A 12,002-nucleotide genomic window follows, 5' to 3' on the forward strand; every position below is an offset into this window, starting at 1 on the left:
AGACTTAAATCTCCCTCTACAACTAGGAATATGGACAACACATATGAAACAAATGTTTTATGACACATGACAAGAAGTAATGCAGGAATCTAAGTCCAAAGAGAAAGAGAAAAAATGACAGATGATCTGCCTTTCTGAGACATGATGCAGACAGAGAGCACAGAAACCTACGTTGAGAAAATCAGTCTCATAGCTCAAGGCGGACTGAAATAATTGGAAGCCCTGGGGCAGAGGCTTGAAAAAGAAGAGTCCCGTACGGAAAAGATGCTCCAGAAACCTGCACAGGATCTCCCGTTAAGTCACTGCTGAGAACTAGGCTAAGCAAAAAACAACAGCAAGTTACAGGTTTCCATTTATACTAGAATTAAACAGAATAAAACATTTAGGGATGAACTAAACAAAGAAGCAGAAGTTCTATGCAATTAAAATTACAAAAGATTGCTAAAAGAAATTAAAGAAGATATCAATAAATGAAAAGACATGAGAGGGTCATGACTTGGAAGATTTAATGTAAAGATATCAGTACTACTCAAATAGGTCTAGAGATTCACTGCAATTCCTATCAAAATCCTAAGAATATTTTTCACAGAAATGGAAAAATCCACACTAAAATTCATATGGGATTTCAAGGGACCCTGAATAGTCAAAATAATCCTGTGAAAAGCTCATACTTTTCGATTACAAAACTTACTACAAAGTTATAGTAATCAAAACAGTGGCAATAAGACAGACTAACCGAATAAAGAACCCAGAAACAGATTCTTGCATGCACTTTGTTGTTGTTCAGTTGCTCAGTTGTGTCCAACTATTTGCGACCCCATGGACTGCAGCACGCCAGGCTTCCCTGTCCTTCACTATCTCCTGGAGTTTGCTCAAACTCATGTTCATTGAGTTGATGATGCCATCCAACCATCTCATCCTCTGTTGCCCCCTTCTCCTCCTGCCTTCAATCTTTCCCAGCATCCGGGTCTTTTCCAAGCAGTTGGCTCTTCGCATCAGGTGGCCAGAGTATTGGAGCTTCAGCTTCAGGATCAGTCCTTCCAATGAATATTCAGGGCTGATTTCCTTTAGGACTGACTGGTTTGATCTCCATGCTGTTCAAGTCAAGGGATTTTTGATGAAGGTGATAAGGGCATTCAATAGGGAAAGGAGAGACTCTTCAACAAATGGTGCTGGGAAAATTGGATATCCACATGGAAAAGAATGAAGTTTTACCCTTTACTTACACCATGTTTAAGAATTAGTTAAAAATGGATCAAACACTCAAATTTAAGAGCCAAAGAGCTAAACCCATAAAACTTTCACAAGAAAACCCCACTGCTTCCAAAATCTACTCTATGGTTTAGGATTTTTATGTGTACATTTGATTTCTGTGGGTATCACCTGCCAGGTGTTCAAGTAATTTGAACGCTCCATGATTTCTCCATCACTATGGTTACCAAAATCAAAAAACTATAAAACCAAAGAGAACTATTATCATATTAAGACATTTTCAAACTTTCTCAAGAAAATTTTTACTGCCCTCTAAAAAGAAATACTAGAGCTTTCTTTTTTTTTTTTTTTTTCAAAAGGCTTTAGAAAGAAATAATAGGGCTTCCCTGGTAGCTCAGTTGGTAAAGAATCCACCTAGAATGAAGGAAATCCCAGTTCAATTTCTGGGTTGGGAAGATCCCCTGGAGGAAAGCATGGCAATCCACTCCAGTTCTTGCCTAGAGAATCCCCATGGACAGAGAAGCCTGGTGGACTGCCGTCCACATGGTCACAAAGAGTTGGATATGACTAAGTGACTAAGCACAGCACAAAAAGAAATACTAGCATGGCTCTGAGAAAACAAAGTGCAAAAACATATAATAAAACATTACAAGGATAACTGTCAAACTATCACTGATCCATGCATGTGTATGTGTGTGTGTATGTGTGTGTGTGAGTAAATGTGTTTGTATGTGTATGTTTGCATGTTGGAGATGAGCAATTTCTGAGGAATGTTTGATCTACTTTACAATTAGTAAAGTAGGTTGGTGCAAAAGTAACTGCAGTTTTCCACTGATCAACTTTTGCCATTTGATATCGGAATACATGCTTAATTATTAATAGTTTTGGCTGGGTTGGAAAAATTATGTATAATATGTTTGTGTGACTTGAGAACATATTAACACACTTTAAAAAAAATCTCTAAGGATACAATATATCAACTTATAAAAGGAAAAGATCACAAGAAATGGGTGAGATTTCTCTAGGAAACTCACAGTTCATAAACTTGGCTATTTATATGAAACTATCAAATCACTTTATTTATTACATGTAAGACTCAGGGCCATCACTCTGGAGATACAGGAAGGCTCAGATCCATCTCCTATTAGCTATAATCATAAAATAAGTTTAACAGTTCTCAAAGCCTATTTCCTGATCCATATGGACATAACACTCTCTTATAAGACTGCTAGGTGGATTACATGATATACAGATATAAGAGTCCAGCACAAGGCATACACACTGTTCAACAGATATTTGTAGAACTGAATAAAAATAACAAAAACAGGAATTTTGACCTCAAAAAGCTTACAATCAAAGGATATAAGAAGTAAATATAACTTTATTGCTAGGTAAAAAAAATAATATGCTTCATATCATGAAAAAAGTATTCTAAGAATTCAATAAAGGAACAGATATTTCACTATGTGAAAAAACAAGCATTTTGAGTTTAAAATTATGGTCGATTCATGTTGATGTATGGCAAAAACCATCACAATATTGTAAAGTAATTATCCCCCAATTAAAATAATTTTAAAAAATAAATAAATAAAACCAAAATAAAAAAAGCATGGGGACAATATGGTCACGCATGAATTAGGAGAGAAACTGGGACTACCCTGGTTCCAGTGTTTAAGACTGCCATTCCACTTCAGGGGCCAAGGGTTCAACCCCTGGTTGAGAAACTAAGATCTCACATGCCACACATTACAGTCAAAAAATAAAAATAAATAAAATAACAATAAGAATAATAAAATAATTTTAAAAAATAAAAGAGAAACTAAGACAAATTATCTTAAAATTGGGAAAATCTTTCTTCTTTTCCAAAAGAAGAACTGAGAAAAGCCTAGAGAATCAAAGGAAGAGTAAATAGTTCCATTTAGCTAAAACAAAACCCGTGTGAAAAAAATTAAGAAAGCTGAAAAGATAAACTAGAACTAGGACTAGACTATAAATGACCCTGAATCCCCGACTAAGGTATGTGAAATAAAAGTAGGGTGTAGCATTGGTCTGAGTTATGTTAAGATACAGAGTACAGTAAATTAGAAAATAGAAAAAGGATATGTAGCAAAATCAGCTAAAAGGCTACTACAAATAGTCCAGGCCAGAGACTTAAACTACAGTAATATCAATGGAACCTGAGAGCAAGACACTGATGAGAGATCTGACTGCAGCTGACCAACAGAACTGGTGGCTAGAAGCAAAGTAGAAGGATAATTATTAGATAACATAGATGACTAGGAGGATGAAGATACTGTTAACAAAAATGGTGAAAACATCAACTAATGTGACTAGAAAGTTAAATGCAACAAGAATCCTTTCATTATAGTGAAATTCTAATTTGCTTTCACTTGCATCTATGTGTGTTTACAGATAAGAGAAGTAGACGTTATTCATACATATGCACAAACACTTGTTTTCTGCAGAAAGAATTAATAACAGGTATATTATACATAGTGCTTCCCTGGTGATTCAGTGGTAAAGAATCCGCCCACCAATGCAGAAGACGTGGGTTTGTTCCCTAGGTCGGGAAGATCCCGCAGAGAAGAAAATGGCAACCCGCACCAGTATTCTTGCCTGGGAAATCTCATGGACAGAGGAGTCTGGCAAGCTATGGTCCATGGGGGTCACAAAAGAGTTGAACATGACTTGGTGACTAGACAAAAGCAATATTATACATAGCTTATAACTAGTATCCTGGCAGTTGTAAAAACTTGTCAGTAAAGACTGACTTATAAAACATGTAATAAAACATAACAAATATTGAAAAAAGGCATCTGTTTTAGAAGAACAATATGCTTAAACAAAGGTAGATAATTTCTATACAGATCACTGTATTCCACTCTATTCAACTCTAGCATAAAGAACTAATTTTACTATTCATTATAGGATGATCCTTTAAAAGAGAGACTATAATAAAAAGAGTGTAATATTTTAAAAGTTCAAACCATTCTTCTTAGTCTACACTTACTCTCTGTAACTCCCATTTCTCGATAAGGTGTTCTACCTCACCGCCAAGAACTGTGGTGTTAGAGTCATTCAAGAGCAGGAATCCATTTTTTATGTCCACAGTGCCTGAAAGTTTAACTTTAGTTCCAGGTGGTGTGTTTAGGCTAAAGCAAAGGGAAAAAAAAAAAAAAGAGTTAAAACACATTTAAGCTCCTTCCCCAAATTGGAATTCAGTCCCATACTACAACCTAGTAAAATTCTTCAAAATGTACTAATGTGAAAACTATTTTTCGGGTGATGAGCTATATAGTGTGAACAGGTCATCAGGGAGGAAGTAGAAGACCAGGTACAAGACTGTCATTTTCTACCTTAATTTTTTTCTACATGTAAAAATATACGGATAATAGAAATCACAGCTCATAAACTTAAAGAGAACAAAAGATGTGAAAGTACTTCCTCGACTCTATCATATTGTATAAATGTAAGATTTGCTCTTTTTTCCCCTGAGCTTTACAAACCTCATTTTTTAAGGTGTTTAAAAGAAGCCTTTTATTAAGCACAAACAATTTTTAATACATTACCAATACAAATAGGAAAATGTCTTTTAATGAATATGGTATATCAAAAATCTGAACGTTTTCCTTCATACTGACATAACAAAAATAATCAAATTTGAAGGAGACGTACAAAGCAAAATTTTGCGGACACCACTGTCATTTACTAATAACAGTTGAACTATAGTCTAAATTTACTACATCACCTGGGGAGGAAGGGCAACCATTTTTTATAGAGAGAATTTCTAAACTCTTATTAGCACCATTCAAAGCTTATTATCAGTTGTTCATCTACAAACTAACAGGTCAGTTCAATTCAGTTCAGTTCAGTCATTCAGTCATGTCCTACTGTTTGCGACCCCATGAACTGCAGCACACCAGGCCTCCCTGTCCATCACCAACTCCTGGAGTTACCCTAACTAACAGGTCAGGTAAAGCTTTAAAGCAAGTTTTCAGTGCAATGTTTACAGCTCCTTCTTTTAGGATACTTGGAGTCTATGATCTCAAAGGATGTTAACCAATTCTGCCTCGATAATTACAAGGTGTTAACATGTGGAGAGAAATGTGTAATGGAAAGAATTTCCCATTTTTCCAAACCTCATTTTATACTATGTTAAAAAATTAAATTACAATACAAAAGAGATAACAAATCCGCAAGAAACTGAGACCTTTAACATCTATATAAGCTACTGTAATCCACATAAAACAATGGTCTTTTTGTTAACCATCCAGTTAAAGATCAAATGAGGGTTATTTACTCTAAAGCATACTGACTTCAAAAGGACTTTTCCATAACAGGTTAACATTATCTGATTTGGGACAAACATTATCACACCATGACCCCTCTTACAAAAACCAGAGAAAATATTCTTTATCCTCCTACCAGTCTTTCAGTAAAGGAAAAAATGGAAGAAATCAATTTCATCACACAGGTTTATCCTAAAGTAAAAGCATATATACTAAGCCCCACTGCATCTCTTCAAACATAGCAGCAAGGGGTAAAGAACTGCAAAGAGGAATAAAGACAGTCCTAAAGCACTTACGATAAATTAGAAAATCATGATGAAAGGCTTTCACACTCACATTTTAAAAAATTTATAAAATTCACCATGTGGTATGTGTGTGTGTACTAAGTCACTTCAGTCATGTCTGACGCTTTGCAACCCTATAGACTGTAGCCTGACAGGCTCCTCTGTCCATGGGATGCTCCAGGCAAGAATACTGGAGTGGGTGACAGTGCAAAAGCAAACCAACTGGTGGGGGGTGGGCGGAGGGTGGGGGCGGTTCAGGACGGGGAGACACACGTACTCCCCAAGGTGGGGAGCACCCTTGGCTGATTCACGCCAACGTGTGGCAAAAACCACCACAACATTGCAAGGTAATTATCATCCAATTAAAATAAATAAATTAACTTTTTAAAAAAGCAAATCAATGAAAGCATTGGTATCTCTGGCTTATTCTGAAGAAAAATGGTTGATAACATGGTCATTAACAAGAAGAAACAGAATGTGCCTATTTTTAAGGTTTCAAAGATCCCATGTGGAGTAAAACATTATTTGGTAAAAATTATCCTGAGGACCCCATGCTTAATCATTCTTAGTCATTTTATGTAACTTAACAAAACAAATAGTCATGGACAGTCTTGCCTAACTTAACTCTTAAGTAGAGAGCTATATGGTGATAAACGTAGGAAATTGCACAATGCCTATCAAACTTCAAAGTCAGCAACAACTGAATATAGACACACTAAGTGAAGTTTTTCCCAGTTCCAGGTAAACAGCAGATACAGATTTTCTAACTCTATAGTCATCATTTAGGGATAAATTAAAAAAAAATAAGCACCAAGAATACCAGGCTGCCCTACTCTTAACCTCTAAAGAAATTATTAATGAATTACAATATTTGCAGAAAACCAATGTGTTCTTTAGAGCCATTTTTAGCCAATAATTTCTAACATATTGATAAAATTGCACAGTGTAATGAAATGTAAAAATCACAAACTAGCAATATGAGAAACTATATAAGACCTTAAAAAGTAGGAAGTAAATTACAGGGGCATTTCCATTATGATAATATATTTTTAAAACCAAAAGCTAATGTGAAAGCAGATAATGAGTTATCTTTATGTAAAATAACAGTACCTTTCCAAACTCTTTCTCTAATAGGTTAAGAGGGAAAAGATAGTGAATTATTTTAAGTCAAACATACAATCTCACTAGGATAATTGACAAAGAGTTATAGTCACTGAATTACAATTCTATTCCCACAAAAGAATAAACAGGTGCCAAAATTTTAATGTAATTTTTATTATATCACCTTCAGGGTCATAACTTACTCAGAGAGCATATTGCAATTTAACTAATACTTGATTGGCACTCCAAAGTTCCTTTATTCTCTCTCTTCATTGAAATTTAAAAAAAAACAAAAAAACCAGGGTGTAAAGTGGGGCTGGAGGTACAATAGATGAGTGGAAAGAAGCACCCCAGAGAAATGCAATGCCCAGTGGAGAAAACACGTTCTATACCAACTCCTGGTTTATCCTCCCTAGTAAGCTCTTACACCTCCCTTCTAAGACAACCACTAACCACCAAACTTACTTTGAAAATAGCTTCCCAAGTTGTTCACATGGGAGAACACTTCTGTAAGCTGTTGTTTCTATAGAACCAAAAGTAGTCATGCTGTTTCAATGATGTGCAAATGAGAAAGAAGCAACATTTTTTATCAATTGTCAAAATGTAATAAATTCAATAAAAGAAAATGGTGAACAGCATAAGAGACTCTCTTCTCTGGGCCGATCTGTGCTTTCATTTACCGCAGAAAAATATACAGCAGTAAAATGAGAGAATGAGCCATTACATAGCAAGTTTTCCTTCTCAGTCACTTTTCACTAAATGTGTCAAAGGAGGACTATTTCTCCATAAAAGTAGGAATCATTCTACTCTTCAAAGAAAAGACAACATAATCACAAAGTCAATACACCCCGCTTTGTATATGAAAATCAGCATTTTAGACGAACATACATATTATCTTCTAAGGAAGGAGCCTCCCTCACCAAAGGCAGACACTAGCTGAAGGAAGAAAGAAAGAATGAGATTGCTGAATGTGGAATACAAGGCCTCAATCTACCGTATTTCCTCCCATATACCACCATGCCAATCACCTAAGCTCCGCTAAGTATAACTTTTCACTCATCTGTTGTCAGGGTACCCTGTCTTTGCATGTGCTATTCCACCCCCCATCTCTCTCAAAACACCTATTCATATTTTAAGTCCCATTCCTGGCTCCCCTAGGTACAGGCAATTTCCTGAACCTCTATTCATTTCAAATTATATATATATTATAATCTGTATGCTGTGTGCTTATCTCATTGCCGTATAAGCTACTTGGGGGCAAAATCTAAATTCTTTTTATCTTTGACCCTCCAGCACCAGATAAAAATGTTAGAACAAATGCTTGGGCAGGAAAGAAGTATGGTCTCAGTATTAATATGAAATGGAAAAAGCTCAAAAGACCCTGAGCAGCAAACATAAGCAAATAATATGACTAAGAAAATAAAAATGGGAGTGGGACTGTTTGCAAATGTCCATTGAAAATTCCCATCTCAGAAAAAAGAGTTCAAACAGATCTAATGGAGACACTTTCCCTTGCTTCTCATTGCTTTTTTCCATTCCAACAGGCATGACTCTAAAAGCCTATTATAAAAACAGGCAAAAGGATTTGGAAATTTTTCCTTAAAGAGTTATTCCTCCTTTTAGACAGTGAAGTAACATACAAACCTCTCTAGCTTCAATCATCTCCCCCAAGAAAACTCATTTGCCTATAACTTTTCTAAAACACTAAACAGTGTGATGGACACAACTGTCAAGGAAGAAATTGTAACATATTTAAAGAAATTTGGCTCAGACGGTAAAGTGTCTGCCTACAATGCGGGAGACCCGGGTTAGATCCTTGGGCCGGGAAGATCCTCTGGAGAAGGAAATGGCAACCCACTCCACTACTCTTGCCTGGAAAATCCCATGGACAGAGGAGCCTGGTAAGCTACAGTCCATGGGGTCGCAAAGAGTTGGACACGACTAAGCAACTTCACTTTCACTTTCTGTTCTGAAAATTTTTAACGATCTAAAATTTAGCGATAAAATTGACAAGATTACTTTCCATGTAAGACCACCTTAAATTTCTGTTTGTTATTAATATTAAAGCAATTAAATCCAATTTAAACTATTTCTCTTTATAGATATAGTACAAACTCTCTAATCAATCCTGAAAAACTGTAACATGTACTTAAGAGTTCATTCCTTCTTTTCAAAGGTCTTAGAAACAAAACCATTGTGAATTGTACTTTTAAACACAACAAATATACACAATAAAGAGCCAATTACCTTATTTTTGACAAGTAACTAAATTCTACTGCTGTGCAACTTATATGACCATCAGTCATCTGTAAACGCAACATTCTTGGTGCAGCCTGAGATTCTTCATTATCCTTTGGTGCAGCAACATTGCGAATTTTTTGAATTTGCAAAACACATGGACCTTCAAGCTGTCAGAAGACAAAGGAATAAATATCACCTTTAGCCACAGCACTGTTTTCATTTTAATCATTCTCTTTTCCTTAATGGTTATAATTTATTATTTATAATAATATTTCAATTAAATAAGCTCAAATTTTAAACTGTTACATACATTAGGGGTTTTTTATTTAGATAAAACTTCGAAAAGGTCTTTTGAAGGATTTTTTAAAATATAATTCTGAATTAATTTTCAGAAAACAAAGGAAAAAAATGTTAGGAAAAAAGTTATTTTCTGAATTAATGTTATATTAAAAGATGTTTTTCATCTTATGTGCTCTAAATTGTTCACATACAGCCTCCCTTTTCCACCCATGTACATTAACAGACATTCTGGAATTAAAGACGTTGGCAATTTTTTAAGGGATATCAACTTTACAACAACAGTGGAAAGGACTGTTTTCTGTTCAAAAGTATCAAGTTTAAAGTATACCCTCGGGGGGGGGGGGGTCCCAAGACAGCAGATAAATAGGACAGGGAGACCACTTTCTCCACTATAAATTCATCAAAAGATCATTTGAATGTTGAACAATTTCCACAAAACAACTTGTGAATGCTCGTGGAGGACACCAGACACCCAGAAAGGCAGCCCAATCTCTTCGAAAGGAGGTAGGACAAAAAATAAAAGGCAAAACAGAGACAAAGGATTTAGGGAAAGAGATCTGTCCTGGGGAGAAAGTCGTGAAGAAGTTTCCACACAACAGGAAACCCTCTCACAGGCAGGTCAGTGGGGAGCTTCGGAATCTGAGGGCAATGTAACAGGAAGAAAAAAAAAACACAGAATATGCGCCTAACCGCACTACCAGTGGAGAAGCAGCTCAGACACTCGCGTTAGCCGGCAGTGAGTGGAGGCCGGGCAGGGAGGTGTGGGCTGCACTGTCAGTCCTTAGGGTGAGAACTGGGCTTGAATGCCCTGAGGACAATCTGAGGGGGGCTAATGTGACATAGCAACCCAAACCGCGGCACTGCCAGGGAAACAGAAAAAAAGAAAAAGGACCTTTCCCTCTAAAGGTTCTGACGCCTCATGGTGACCCCTGGCACACTCATAGAACAAAGGCTTCTGCCCTAGCAAATACCAAAGGAGAACAAGCCAGCTGCTGTTTAGGGCCCTCCCTCCCGGGAGGCAGAGATGCAAGTGTGTGACAGCCAGAGCCGGAAGGCAAGGGGCCACTGCAATCTCAGCTCCAGTTGAGACTGCACCAAACTCTTCCACCAAACCGTGAGCAGGCTGCCAGTTGCTAACCACATCTTCCTGGGATCCTGGATGGTTGACATCTGCCAGGAGGGTCGCAGCCTGAGATCAGCTCCCCAGAGGAGACACACGGCACACCTGGGACTGCACCTCGGTGGTATACCCGGCAAACCGAGCGGCCGGGCCCAGGGAGGTACATAAGACACACAGCTAACGTGGGACAGTGCTTTTGCCAAGCAACCAGCCACCTGAGCTGCCTGGACCTGGAAAGGGCACAAAACGTACAGCTCAGCTGCGTCTGTGCCCTTGCAGAGCGCCCGAGAACCTCAGCGGCTTAGACCCGGGAAGTGTACGAAACACAAGGTCCCCTTGGGACAGTGCCCTTGCAGAGCACCCTGGAGCCTGAGCAGTGCAGACTGGAAAATACATGCCGCCCTGGCCTGTGGCAAACCAAGTGTGGTCCCTCCACTGCGAGCACTCCCCACACACGCTGGAGGTATCTGTTTGCAATGTCCCTCCCTCTCCACAGGACAGCTAAACAAGTGAGCCTAAATAAGTGGCCACCTTCATCGCCTCGAACCAGGGCGGAACTTATACCCTGAAGAGACTTGCGAAAGAAGAAGCCAAAATAAACAAAGAAGGGGGAAACGCCCTGGAGGGGACAAGGTCAACAGACTAAAACCCTGCAGTAAATGCTGGGACTGCACATCTGAGGGGCACCTGTAGACCTTGAGAAGAAGTACAAGCCGGAACAAGGGGCTATCTGACCCTGAACTGACCCCACTGCCCACAACAGTGCCAGAGAAATCCCCAGATATATTTTTACTATTATCACTTTGTAATTTTAAAAAAAAATTATTTATTGCTCCTTTAACTTTCATTTTTATAGCCTACTATTACCTTTCTGGATAAAAAGAAAGACCTATTTTTTAAAACAAATTCCATATATATATATATTTTTCATTTTTCTGACTGATTTTCTTTCGTATTTTTATATTGAATTTTTGAGAGTCAAATCTCTACTCTAATTTTTAATCTTTGCTTTTTTATATTTGTTATCAATTTTGTACCTTTAGGAATCTAATCTTCATTATCCATTTTCACTAAGGGACTTGATTACTGGCTTGACTGCTCTCTCATGTTTTAACTCTTCCTTTTCTCCTCCCAGTCACATCTATCCCCTTTCTCCCTCTTCTTTTGTTTATAAAACTCTGTGAATCTCTCCGGGTGTTCCTGGCTGTGCAGAGTTGCTTCACCATTAACCTAGGGGTTCTATCTTCTGTGCTGTATGCATGGAGAAGCCTTGACACTCCTGTAGGAGGAGGAAAGAAACCCTAAGGCAGGAGGCTCAACTCCAGAACTTTAGAATATCAGAAAACTCTTGACTCCAGGGAATATTAATAGACAAGAGCCCACCAAAAGTCTCCATAACTACACTGAAACCAAGCTCCACCCAAGAGCCAACAAGCTAACTAAGCAAATTAACAC

At 37.7% G+C, this 12,002-nt stretch overlaps 1 protein-coding gene across 1 annotated transcript in view; it reads right to left on the reverse strand.

Moving 5' to 3' along the window:
- TDRD3 (tudor domain containing 3) overlaps positions 1-12,002 on the reverse strand; it is a 200,039-nt gene that overhangs the window by 101,735 nt on the left and 86,302 nt on the right. The window contains exons 4-5 of the mRNA XM_061133546.1: positions 9,134-9,294; positions 4,223-4,364 (exon numbers count right to left, since the gene is read on the reverse strand). Of these exons, the coding sequence (XP_060989529.1) occupies positions 4,223-4,364; positions 9,134-9,294 (303 nt within the window). The remainder of the gene's footprint in view (positions 1-4,222; positions 4,365-9,133; positions 9,295-12,002) is intronic.

Source organism: Dama dama, chromosome 30 (assembly GCF_033118175.1).
Source record: "Dama dama isolate Ldn47 chromosome 30, ASM3311817v1, whole genome shotgun sequence".
Classification (NCBI taxonomy): domain Eukaryota; kingdom Metazoa; phylum Chordata; class Mammalia; order Artiodactyla; family Cervidae; genus Dama; species Dama dama.